Below are 13970 nucleotides of genomic sequence, written 5' to 3'. Positions count from 1 at the left end.
TGGGTTTATTTCTGGGCTTTCTATCTTGTTCCATTGGTCTATATTTCTGTTTTTGTGTCAGTACCATAGTGCCTTGAATACAGGTGTTTGAATTTGATCTCACAGTGCTTTGCTGTGAGTGCTCAATTAGCTTTTCATTGGAGGCACCCAGTTACGAGGAAAAGGGAAGGATAAGGATCCACTCACAGAGGAGGAGATGACTGACAGACAGTTGGAAGGGATGAACAGGAAATCACAGGCATTGGGAAGAATTCTGTGGGGAAGGAACAGCACAGGTAAAGATATAGATGTGTAGAAAATGTAATGTGTGGGAGCAAATATGTGTACCTTGGTTTGTTTGGTATTGTTATCCCCATGTCTAAAATTATGCCATCCCTCCACCGTGGATAAAAATGCAAGTTGACAATTATACAGTTTACATTTATCCGTTCTTCATACGTAAGATTCCTTTGTGGTTCCCGTGGGAGAGGGAGGTGGTTGTGACAATACTGAGGGCTAAAGGGACCCTCTGTCTTCCCAGGAGTGACAAGTTACCACTGGCTTAGCATCCAGGTTAAGTCACTGGCCAGTGAACAAACACACCATCACTCCCCCACGCCTCTGGTCATCACTTAGGACCTCAGGAAGCAATGGCCGCTGGCAGTTTTTATAGGGAAGCTTCTTATAGAGCTTCCAGGAAGGCTGTAGGGCAGGCATGCCACTTGCTTCTGAGCATACGTGGCTTAATCAGAGAGTTTGCAGTGTCCAGGCAGTGGGTACCGTGGAGAAGTTCAGTGGTGCTGATGGCTTCTTTGTCATTGATTCAGCTCAGCACCCTTGAGCACCTATTATCTGTTTGACAGATTGACCTTGGATAATAACTTTCTTCAGGTCTAGGCTCATCCTCCCAGCTCCACTTGGCTTTGCTTCCCTCACCTTCAACTTGCTATATCCAATACCAAACCCATCATCTTCCTCCAGTGTGCCTTTCTTCCCGTATCCCGTGTCCTAGAGGCATCACCACCAACCCAGGAAACCCCGTTGTATTCCTCTTCCCTGCTACTTTCCTCATATCCGTGATCTCCTCTGAAATCCCTCAAGATTTGACTTCTTCGTTCTTTGTTGCTCTTCTCCAGACGCGAAGTCAGGTTTTCATTTCACATTCATTTTTTTTTAATCGAACTCTTACTGCATCCGAGGCATGGAGCTCCATCCTGGGACTCTCCATTTCAACATCATTGGCATTATCCTTCATCTTTTTAAGCTCACAGTCAAGGAGGGATGCAGACAAGTAAGCAGATAGTTACAGCCTAAGGATGGTACAGATGCTGAGAGGACTGTGTGTTAGGAAGGGCCCCTGACCTCGTCACAGGTCATCAGGGAGGGATTCCAGGAGCACCCGATGGCCAACCTCAGAAGTGAAGGCTGGGTGAGAGAGAACCAGACGCTGAATGGCGACTGTGAAAGGGAGGGAGGAGGAGGAAGGAGAGGACAGGACTGGAATACGTGAGAGCAAGGACGGTGGGTTACCACCATGTCCCCAGCAACCTGCTCATCGCTTGGTGGGTAGCAGGTGTTCAGAAAGTGTAGAATAAGCAAATGCATGAGGATTTCCTACCCAGTAAACCACATATGCAAAGGTCTAGGTGGAAAGGGTGCATGGGGGAAGGGAGAATTGAAAGACGTGTATGTGTCTGGAACTTAGAACAGTGCTGGGGAGCCACTGTACAGGGGTTGAGAGCTATGGGGCAGGTCGTGTGACCCCCCCCCCTGCTGAGCTGATGAAGTACAGACTGTTTATTGCACTGCTTACTATGTACCTGCATCTCTCCCCTTCTCTGTTCCAACCCCCGAGTCCCTGCTAACCTTCCTGTCCCAACACACTCTCAGCGCCTGCTGGGCTCCATTCAGTCTCTTATTATTCTCCCTGGATCATGTCCCCTCTTCCTTTGCTTCCTGTGCCAAGGATAAAGCATCCCCAATGCTTACAATCCTTCTGACCCAGTCCAGATTCACCTTTTGTTTTCTTTAGTCTTCTGGAGCCTTGTATTCTGTTGTAGCTGTTACCACATTCCACCTCCTGTTTATATTTAATTATGTCTATATTTAACTATCTCTTCAAATAGTAAGAGCTCCTTGAGATTGGGGCAAGGGGTGAGGTCCTTCCCATCTTTAGATTTCTCAGCGGTGCCCCTTCATTACAATGCATGCTCTTATTATTACTAGTGCTGTGGTGTCTATGGTAGTAGTTCTGCTGGGTTCAACTGCGGCTTTGTTCCTGGCAGTCCCTCAAGAAGGCATCTCCACTGTCTATTATTATCCCACCTCTGTTTGCTGTTGAGATGCAGCGAGTGTTGTACTACCTATCTCATCCAATTGACCCAGTAGCCCCAAGGGGACTCTTCATTGTGCACAGTGAAGAAGCAGTACGGAGGTGTAAGTGACATGTTCAAAGCCCCCTCCATAGATGCTAGGTCTGGGCTTTGGACCTATTTACATTTGAATCAGAAGCTTTGCCCTTGTGTGCTGCTGGTTTGTATTTTGGGTGCTGGCTCAGTATGACAGCCGGCCAACTGAGATGGAATGCTAAAGACTTTAGAAATATTACATATGAGGGTGAGCTGATACTCAGTAATGGGAGCCCCAGGTGATGCCATTGTGGCTCCCTGGGGGATGGGAATGGACATGGTGGGGGGAACAAGCAGGAGACAGGATTTAGTGCTGTGCTATGAGAGAAGTACTTTCCAGCTCCATACAGCCAGTCTAAAGACCTCACCCTCTGTCCACGTGCTTCACTGAGGCCAGTACATCCAGCTGGTAAAGATAAAGCATTGACCAAATTGTACACATGCTATGATTTTTGGAGATATAGATGCCATAATAGCAGGTATGGTGGTTGGCTTGCATTGAGTGTCACCACGGAGAAGGCAATGGCACCCCACTCCAGTACTCCTCCCTGGAAAATCCCATGGACAGAGGAGCCTGGTAGGCTGCAGTCCATGGGGTCGCTGGGAGTAGAACACGACTGAGTGACTTCACTTTCACTTTTCACTTTCATGCGTTGGAGAAGGAAATGGCAACCCACTCCAGTGTTCTTGCCGGGAGAATCCCAGGGACGGGGAGCCTGGTGGGCTGCCATCTATGGGGTCACACAGAGTCGGACACGACTGAAGTGACTTAGCAGCAGCAGCAGAGTGTCACCAATGATTTTACCCTCTCCAGTCCTTGGAGTTGCCACATCTCTGAAATCTTGAGGTTGGATTAGGTATCCTCTCTCCTTGTTACCTCTGACATCCTCCCGAGCAGGCACTGGTTAGGCAAAATGCCTGGTTGACCTTCCCCATTGCTGTTACAAATTGGTTGTGTGTGTGTGCTCAGTCGCTTCGGTCGTGTCCAACTCTTTATAACCCTGTGGGCTGTAGCCCTCTGGGCTCCTCTGTCCACGGGATTTCCCAGGCAACAATACTGGAGTGGGTAGCCATTCCGTTCTCTAGGGGATCTTCCCAACCCAGGGATCGAACCCACATCTGCTTTGCAGGAGGATTCTTTACCACTGAGCACTGAGGAACCCAAATATTACCAGTTGGTAAGAATGGGGTTTTGTGGCTAGAATTCAAAGGTCTTGGTTCTCCCTCCTGACTCCTCCTCTCACTGCCCACAGGCGGAATCCTCTCCATTTCCACCTCATCGCCGACTCCATTGCCGAGCAGATCCTGGCAACACTCTTCCAGACCTGGATGGTACCTGCGGTGCGTGTAGACTTCTACAACGCTGATGAGCTCAAGGTACTGGCGGGAAGGGGGTCATGCTTTTCTTGTTTATGGTTTAGTAGACAGAAGCAAAGGCAGAAATCTCAACTCCCAACTCGAAATGTCCAGGTGTATCTGAGGGTTTTTGCCACTTGAAATTGATTTGATTATCTGAAGTGTTAACCACCTCTTTAGCACAGGATACATGTTGGTCTATGCAATTCTGACCACCAAGCGTTTCTGTGGAGACTGGAGGCCTCTGGCCTGGTCCGTATCTAAAGGAGGCCCATGATGGCTGATATCTGGAGAATTCGATTACCTGGTCAGGTCACCACTGAACTCAGAGTGTGATGGGACTGGGTTTGAATTTGTGTATTGTCATTTACTGGTCATAAGACACAAAGTTATACCTTTGTTGGGTCTGATTTTTCATGAGTAGAAATGTGATTATAACAACAACCTCATGGAGTAATGGCTCAAATGAGAGAATATATCTGAGTGCACTTTAAAAGACTATGCTGAATAGAGACTTCCCTAGCAGTCCATTGGTTCAGACTCTGCACTTCCACTGCAGGGGCCACAGGTTCGATTCCTTGTTGAGGAACTAAGATCCTTCATGCCATGTGGCATGGCCAAATAACCCCCACAACATTAGGCTGAATAAATATTAAGGATTATGTTGGGCCAGAAGGTTTCAACCAAATGAAGATCATTTGGCCATATAATTACCTTGCTTGAAATCCTGCTGTGGTACCACGTGGTCTGTGTCAAGCTTGAGTTTCACAGTCTGATTAAAACGCCCTTCATATACTGGCTCTAGACTCTTCTTCCAGTCTCGTCTCTGGCCGTTCCTGCAAATTCACTTATTACTTAGCTTTAAGAAACCACCTCTGGGCTCTCTTCCCTCCTTCCTGTGTTTGAGCCTTTCCTTCTATCCGACATGCCCTTCCAGCTACTTTGTCACCACTCCACTCGTCCTTCAAGACTCAGCTCCATGGCCGCCTCTTCTGAGATCTTTCTGTGACTCCCTCAGGGGAGAGGAAGATCTTTTCTGTTCACTTGTCCAACTACTGCTTTAGTTTAGAACCTTCTTAATGGGGGACGGGGCTGGGAACACTTCTTGTTCTTTTCTGTGTTTCTGATGCATTGCTTGTTACCCTGTGCTGCTAGTGGATTTTACAAATTGCTGTTATTAGTGGAACACGTAACTTTGCAGAAATTGTGGCTGCTCCATCTCCAGTCACCTTGGGAAGGACTAAACACGTAGGCATGAGGCTGATTTTAGCAAATTGCTTGCTCTAAACCTCATAAAGCCATTATCTTTTCATTTCAGAGCCATAACATTTTAAATAGATCACTCAGATGCCGGCCAGAGTTTCTGATTTTCCCATATTTCAGGCTCTGGGGTTGATCGAGATGTTGAGAATTTAGCATTTGGGGATTGTCGTGGCAATTTGTGTGCCATTCCAATCTATTCTGAGCTAAAATTGATTAACACTCTTAAAAAGGGAAAAACAAAATTTAGCAAATTGCTGCACTAATTAAGGTGAAAGCAAGCCACTCTGTCTCCCAGGGTCTGAGCACCAATTCCATGGGGAAGAGCTATGGGAGGGGAGGAGCTGTGTCTGGCACAGAAGGCTGCTGCTTCTGTCTTAGTGTGGTTCCAAGTCTGTGCTCTGTGTAAGCCTGGACCCCCCTGCTTTTTAAGAGAACACGGAGTGGTTGAAAAAACCCCAACTTCATATCCCATCTTGCCACTAAAGAGCTGTCTGACTTGGGTTTGAGCCATGAAAGTGAAAAGTAAAGTGTTAGTCAATCAGTTGTGTCTGACTCTTTGCAACCCCGTGAACTAATATAACCCTGCCAGGCTCCTCTGTTCATGGAATTCTCCAGGCAAGAATACTGGAGTGGGTAGCCATTCACTTCCTGATCCAAGGAATCTTCCTGACCCAAGAATCAAACCCTGGTCTCCAACATCACGGGCAGATTCTTTACCTCTGAGCCAAATGGGTAGGACACTGCCAGACACAGAGAAAGATACTGGATTAAATAAGACAACTCACGTGAAGGCCCAGCTGTGCCTGAGATGCAGCAGGTTCTTGATAGTCCCTTATTCCCCTTTGTAGCCATGGCAATGTAGGATTAAAATGCTCTTAATTGTATGGCCTACAGGGAAATCTCCGGGCCTTTGGGAGGTTGAAAGGTAAGGCACTGTGGCCTGTAACCTACCCTTGGGAACCCCAAGAATTTCTTAGGGTCCTGGAAGAAAGGAGGCAGGTGAGATTGGGAAAGACTGGAGTTCTGACTCCATCATGCCCACATGAATCCAAGTATCCATTATTTTTACACACTTTTTTTTCTTTTGGCCACACTGGGTCTTCATTGTTTCGTTGCTTTCTCCAGTTGCAGCGAGCAGGAGCGACTCTTTGTCGGGGTGCGTGGGCTTCTCATTGCGGTGGCTTCTCTTGTTATGGAGCATGGGCTCTAAAGTGTGGGCTCCATAGTTGTGGCACAAGGGCTTAGCTGCTCCTTGGCATGTGGAATCTTCCCGGCCTGGAGATCAAACCCCTGTCCCCTACATTGGGAGGCAGATTCTTAACAACTAGACCACTAGGGAAGCCTGCACACTGAATTTTTATCCATTTGAAGACTGCATGGCTTAAAAAATAAGAAAAAGAAAATTGCCATGTGATGTATTCTGAAGGATATGGTCTCCGGAGTCCTGCCCTTGACCCTGCCTTCTACTGATGATTGCAACACAAAGTCCCTCCCACCTGCATTTCATTTCCCTACCACTTAAACATCTATCACCCACAGTCCTGTATCCCATGAGGCAAGTTGTCAGAATCCAATAAGGACAATGAGTATGAGGCATTCTGTAAAATGTAATTTTTCCATAATTCATGAGAATGATCATAATAATTTATGCATAATTCTGCTTGACAAACCTAAATCATGATCTGCCCACTCTCCCGACCTGAGCCTTCCTCACATCTAGCACCACCATCTACTTAGCTGCTCATCCGGAACTAAGAGTCTGCCTTCAATGTGTCCCTTTCCCTCTCTCTATATCTGGCCATTTGAGGTCCAAGCTTGTCTCCGTCTCCCCTGATACTATCATAGTCTAAGCACGTGAGATTTTCCCCCAGACAAGTATCTTCCCTTCTTATCTGCCTACATCTCCTTTACTGAATCTATTCTTCATCAGTAACAAATCAACTTTCCCACAGGAAAGCCCAACACACCATCCCTGTCCTCTGTGTAAAACCTTTGATGGTTTCCTAGTGCTTTTAGGATGGAGAGTGCACTCCTTAACTGAGTTGTGTTTCTGGCTCCTGCCTCCTTCCAACTTCTAGTATTGTTAGCACCGCTGCTCACCTGCTAAATTTTCCAGGCTACTGTGCTCCTTCCCTTCTGCTGGGGGCCTTTGCACAAGTATTTCTTCTGTCTGTCGTATTAGGAGTCTGTTCTTTCCCCATTGCTAATTAATTCCCTATTATTTTGCTGAACCTCTATGTACTTGAGGAAACCTTCTCTGCTTTCATCATCTCATAGGGGTTTCTTTGTTATATCTTCTTGGAGGATCACATACGTTTCTTCTGTAAACTCACCACTGAGTGTAAACTTTCATGCCTTTGTGTGATGAGCAGGTAAATGTCTACCTTCCCTCAAGTGTAGGGTCCAAAAGAGCTAGGCTTCTGTTTTTTATCACTCTTGTTATCCCTACCACCTGGCATGATGCCTGGCCTATGAAAATATTTACTAAATGGATACACAGTAAACTCAATGCTGGGTGCCTAAGAGACAGACGCAAAGTCATTAGGAAAGGATTTCAGTTTGTTTGTTTGTTTTTTAATTGGAGTATAGTTGATTTGGAATGTTGTGTTAATTTCTGCTGTACAGCAAAGTAATTCAATTATGTGTGTGTGTGTATGTATGAGTGTGTGTACTGAAGTAGGAAATGGCAACTCATTCCAATATTTGCCTGGAAAATTACAGGACAGAGGAGCCTGGCAGGCTACAGACCTTGGATTTGCAAAGAGTCAGATGCAACTGAGCATATATTAATATATATGCATTCTTTTTTATATTCTTTTCCGTTATGGTTTATCATAGGATATTGAATATAGTTCCCTGTGGTTTACAGTAGGATCCTGTGATTTATCCATTCTCCATACATAAAATAGTTTGTATCTGATCCCAAACTCCCAATCCATCCCTCCCTCAACCCATTCCCCCTTAGCAACCAGTCTGTTCTCTATGTCCGTAATTCTATTTCTGTTTCGTACATATGTTCATTTGTGTCATATTTTAAATTCAACATATAAGTGATATTTGATGTCTATTTGTCTGACTAACTTTACTTAGTGTGGTAATCTCTAGTTGCCTTGATGTTGCTGCAAATGGAATCATCGCCCTCTTTATGGCTGGGTAGTATTCCATTGTGTATATGTACCACATTTTTATCCATCTTTATCCATTCATCTGTCAATAGACATTAGATTGAGGAAAGAGTTCTGGATCACCGTCAGGACTTTACCACATTCCTGAGGCCCATTGCACCTCAGGGCACTGGCAGCCAGCCAGGTGTTTGTTTGACCCTGCAATAGTATAGAGAAAACAGCTCCATCTGTACCAACCCACCTTAATCCCAAGAGCAGCCATGGGGCAGACATCTTTCCATGACAAGTAAACCAGGAAGGGGATGTATTGAAACACCATCCATCAGATGGTGTTAGAGGAGGGACAAATGATGTCGTGGAATCGTGCTGATTCTGCACTTGCATCCAGGAAACATATTGGATGGTACCCACAGCGGACGCATAAGACGGCCTCCCCCGATATGGCTGAGAAATCATTTTATATAGCTGTTGGAAATGACATTTTTCAGAAATACTCCTCTGGGGCCCTTATTCTGTCTGTTAGTGCTGGAGAATGGACAAATAGGGGAAAGGAAATTATGAAGGATCAGTGTGTGATTAAAAACAAGCTGTGAGAAATTTGCGCTGGACTGGTATGCTTCTCTCCATAATGACCAGTTAGTGCGGAATTGCAAACAGTGATCGCTCAGCATGCTCGTCCCCGTGGCCTGTGAAACACTCATTGGTCTTTCTGATGTTTTTGTGGTTCATTCATTTCCGGCTTTCTAGTTCCCGGATCCACAGGCTCCCAGGACTGAGTGCCTCCACATCCACTCAGGACACGAAGCCCCTGTCACCAGGGGAAGGAGCAGCAGGATGAGGACCATGACTTCTTTTTGCATGGAGCTTTGCAGGTGGTGGCATGCATCACTCATGCCTTGGGACAGCCCTGTGGAGTAGAAAGAGGAGCTTCATTACCTCCATCTCACAGGCAATTTGTAAACTGAAGCCCAGAGGTGAAGGATATTTCCCTGAGATTAGGCAGTGAATAAACGCCGAGACCACTATTTGATTTTTCCTTTCCAAATGAAATGGTGTGAGATCCGGGGTCATGTAACTCAGCAGACACGGAGGTGGGATGGATCTGAAGAAAAGGAGGGGAATGTGGGCTGCCACCTGACTGGGGGATGAGGTTGCCACTGTTGACTTGCACTTGAACTCAGAATTCCATTTTCATTGACTTTGAACCCCATATGCTATGGTGTGTGTTAGTCACTCATTGATATTCGACGCTTTGCGACCCCATAGACTGTAGCTTGCCAGGTTCCTCTGTCCATGGAATTCTCCAGGAAAGAATATTGAAGTGGGTAAGTAGCCATTCTCTTCTCCAGAAGATCTTCTCAACCCAGGGATTAAACCCATGTCTCCTGCATTGCAGGCAGATTCTTTACTGTCTGAGCCACCAGGGAAGCCCAGGCTACAGTATAAACCTCTGCTATATATGGAACAATTTCTTTCTTATGTTCTATGGTTTTCACATGGAATGCTCACCATAACTCTGTGGACTGATTCTATTATGATCCCCATTTTACAGATAAGGAAACTGAGGGTTAAGGAGATAAAATAACTAACCCCCAATCACATGCGTAGCTAGCGTTTGGCAGTTGTCATTTAGTTGCTGAGTCATATCCAACTCTTTTGTGACCCCATGGACTGTAGCCCACCAGGCTGCTCGGTCCAGGGGATTTCGGAGGCAAGAATACTGGAGTGGGTTGCCATTTTCTCCTCTAGCTGATATTCCCATCCCAGGGATAGAACCCACATCTCCTGCACTGGCAGATGGATTCTTTACCACTGAGCCACCTGGGAAGCCCAGTACGTGGCAGAGCCAGGAATAAAACCCAGAACTGACTCCACAATCCATGTTCTCTCTCCTCTGTTCTGGTTCCTTCACTGTGGGCTATTTTTAAGCTAAGATACCACAACTGTGTCTAGACAAAGGTCCTCTGAGCTCTCGGTGCTGTTCTTTTTCTGGTTGTTCCTGAAGAACAAATGTATTAAACCTAACTCCTCCATTTAAAGGCCTGCGGGGAGCGGCCTTCCTGCTGTGGACGAAAGTGTGTCTTACTAATGATGCTGTTGAGAGCTGGGACGGCCCCATCCCTGCCATCCAAGGATCACTAAACTAAGCAGTCCTCACTCTGGACAGTTTGCCTTAAATCAGCAAGATATTTGCCAGTGTTCAGATGAGGCCCTGAATACCCTGCCTTTGATCTTGCCCCTGGTTGGCCCAGGAAGTCACCCCTGGCCCCCACTGGGGGATAATCCAGAGCTCAGGAAGGGAAGTGGCTGGGGCAGGAGCTGTCTCATGAGGCCCCTGTCTCACTGGGAGCCCTCATTTATCTCCTTTTCTCTTAGACCTGATGCCTGCTCATTACCAGCATCAGAAAGATGATGAAGTAGGATTCAGGACCATGGTTACAGAAAGTGTTGATGGTTGACTCTAAAAATTAGCTTCCTACTCACATTCAATTGCCTTTGTGCTGGTCCCTATGGAGTATTGTAGAGGTTCTCTTTAGATAACCGCCGTCTTTCATCACCTGCTGTCCTCTGGGAGACAAACTTCTATTGTTCCTCTTCCTGGGGCAGGTGGAGACACGACTGCCTGCCTCATCTGTTTCCTAGGAAGCTATGCCTCCTAAGTGATGGGCATGTTCACTCGGCAGGGATTGATAATGGCATGAACTCATAGAGTCTCGGGGTTAAAAAGAAGCTCAATACTCATAGCTATATTTTTGACAAATGAGGCCTTGTGGTGGAGGGTTAAGCAGATTGACCAGAATCTCACATAGGATTCTTTCCGATCAGTCCTCTTCCTCAAATTGGATTCAGGTTGTATGATCTCGGGGCCTGGATTATAGTTCAGGGGGACCACACACTTGGCAGTGGCCAAGCTTCCAGTGCAGTGACAAAATACCCCCATGGGCAGGAGCAGTTCTGATTAGACTTGACCTGCAGAGGAAGGACCAACTCCCCCAGACGTGTCTTTCTCATGGAGGGTAAGGTATGTTCAGAGATGCCCTGCACAAGAATGAGAGATGAAGCAAGCGATATTTGGTCTTCAGAATTACCTTGTCCAGCATCACTAATTATATGGTGACAAGGAGAATGATCATCTTTCAAAGTTAGTGGCTCTAGGTCCCCTTTATTGGTGAAGAAATGCAGTCAAATGAGGTCTTATAAAGGAAAGCATGGTGCTTGACACATAATAGGCCCTCAACCATCTCATCTCATCCTCTGCCACCCTCTTCTCCTTGTGGACCATGGAGTTGCAAAGATTCAGACACGACTTAGGGACTGAACAGCAACAACAAAGGCCTTCAGCAGATTCTGTTTCCTTCCCTTCCTCTTTTGTGTATTTGAAGATGGCTGTGATTAACCTCTTAAGTCTTCTCTTTTCCAAACCTACCACATCAGCACACCTCTTCCCCTACATCGAAGAAACAGGTGATCGCTGACCGCTCCTTAGAGGGTGTATGTTTTAGATTGCTTTCCTAGAATAGTTTATGAATGTAGGCTCTTGTTCTTACGCAGGAGGACTGGCTGAGGTTTCCGGGTCTGGAAAAGGTGGCATTTTCCCACTTGCTTTATTGTTTTATGGTTCCTAGATTATACACATGATTTGTGAGTGGGAAAGCTGGTTCTTTAAGGCCTGCGATGGACCTCGGGCTTTTGTCTCAGGCTTTTCTAATAGTGAGGATGAGGTCACAGAACAAGTGTGGATAAGTGACATGTGTAACATGCTATTCTATATTCAGAAGACTGATCTGTGGCTTTTAAATATGAAACATGGAACCTTGTAGACAACCAACAGAAATTCATCTGTGTTAGAAAAGAAACTGTGTCAGTTGTACAATTCACTTTATGCTCAGGCAAATGTTTCTTTATGTAACATGGTGTCTTAATGAATGGGCCCTGTCCCCTTTTGAGAATCACAGAATCTTAATTAGGCAGGAACTTGGCATTCATCTGACACAACCTCCCATTTTCTTCTATAATATTCTATATAAATGGTCATTAATCTTCTCTTTTTGAGTCCTTCCAGAGATAAGAGATCATTACCTCCCAGAGGAACTTGTTCCATATTTAGAAACACAATTAGAAATGTTCACCTTGTGCTTTGCTAAAATCCTCATCTTTTTTATCTCCCCCCTCCCCCCTCCCCCATATTGGTCCTGAGTATTAAGAAAGGCCAAATGTCAGTGTATCTGTCATTGTCTGGTCACTCATCTGCCTTCCCCACCAGACTGGGAGAGGCTGGACTACAAGGCCTATACCGTTTATCTTTAGGCCCAGGGTTTAGGATAAAACCTGGCTCATGGTGGTTTCCAGAAATTGCATGAGTTCTGTCTTGGAGTAAGTCAGACAGGGGGTTGAGGACCTACTGTATTTACTGAGTCCACTGTTCATCATCCCTGTTCCCTCACCCATGATCAGAATGGCAGTGCAGGGAGCCTAGTTAACACTTAAAAGTGTCCTCTGACCTGTTAACATGATAAGTGGTTTCTGAGTTCTTATCTTCCATGAATGGGCTCACTTTTTTCTCTCTCTTTCATGTGTGCCATTCTCTGTGGTTCTTCAGCATACAACAGTTGTTCCAGATGTGTGTATGTGACATACCCCAGCTGGAGCTGTAATTGGTCTGAGCGCAGACTTAAACTCATTTTTAAAGCAATTAAGTGTCCCCTGACTCACCCTTTCCCCATCTGGAACACTGAGCCCTTTGCATTTTCATTGCTGTGGTTTTCTTGTCCATTCCTCTTGATAAAGAAGGAAATGCTTTCCTGTACCTGGTTTCATTGTGTGTTTTCAAGAATCCCATGCTATAGAAACATCATATGTTTTCTGTGGTTAATAAAAATTTATCAAAGGAATTAGCAGCATGCTGCTAATCAGAGATCTAAGTGATGCTAGGATCTAGTTCTCTTGGCCTTCAGTAAAGTACCTTCTCTTGTACCACAGATCTTCCCTGCTCAGGATTTGAGTTGAAAAACAACTTAAGTGATTCAAGAGAGTAGCTGTAATGAAGGATTTGGGGAATATGAGCTGCACCCCCCAAAATAAAAAAGACCGAAAAAGAGACCAGAGGTATTTATTTCATGGATAGTAAAAAGTGACAGCCAGAGCAAACTGGAGATTATGGTGTGGTTAGAAAACTTTTATAGTGAGAACGGGAGTTTCTGTCCAAATGCTTTAAAAGAATAAAAGGCTGGATTTGGGGAGTGAAACATTAGAGCTTCAGTGTTTCAGAGGAGGTACATTTTTGGCATGTTACCCTGGGATGGAGTGACTGAGTGTGAAAAGCTAACGAAAATTAAGGGCTGTAGGCTCATCACTTCAAAGTCAAGGTGTTAGATGGTTCCTCCAGAGTTTGATGAAATCTAAGAAAAATTTTCAGGAGCAGAAAACAATTCTATGCAGGTAGATCAAAAGGGGCCCCTACAATCTAGGTTAAATCAGTGGTAAGTTGCCTACATCAGGCTACACCCTGGAAACAAAATTTTTCAGTTTATTTTATTGAAGTATAGTTGATTTACAATGTTGCATCAATTTTCACTGTATAACAAAGAGATTCAGTATATATAATATTCTTTTTCATCTCATTTGCCATGTGGTTTATCACAGGATATTGAATATACAGTACGACCTTGCTGTTTATCCACTCTGTATATACTAGCTTGCATCTGCTAATCCCAAACTCCCAATGCATCCCTCCCCCATTCCCTCTCCCCATTAGCAACCGAAAATCTGTTCTCTGTGCCTGTGAGTCTCTTTCTGTTTTGTAGATAAGTTCAGCTGGGTCATATTTTAGATTCTACAT

At 45.3% G+C, this 13970-nt stretch overlaps 1 protein-coding gene across 4 annotated transcripts in view; it reads left to right on the top strand.

The window, feature by feature from the left end:
* LARGE1 (LARGE xylosyl- and glucuronyltransferase 1) overlaps positions 1 to 13970 on the top strand; it is a 609947-nt gene that overhangs the window by 310802 nt on the left and 285175 nt on the right. For all 4 annotated transcript variants that reach the window (NM_001205588.1, XM_005206780.5, XM_059886204.1 and 1 more), the window contains one exon: positions 3641 to 3764. In NM_001205588.1, the coding sequence (NP_001192517.1) occupies positions 3641 to 3764 (124 nt within the window). The remainder of the gene's footprint in view (positions 1 to 3640; positions 3765 to 13970) is intronic.

Source organism: Bos taurus, chromosome 5, assembly GCF_002263795.3.
Source record: "Bos taurus isolate L1 Dominette 01449 registration number 42190680 breed Hereford chromosome 5, ARS-UCD2.0, whole genome shotgun sequence".
Lineage (NCBI taxonomy): Eukaryota > Metazoa > Chordata > Mammalia > Artiodactyla > Bovidae > Bos > Bos taurus.
This window is presented reverse-complemented; position numbering and strand designations above follow the sequence as displayed.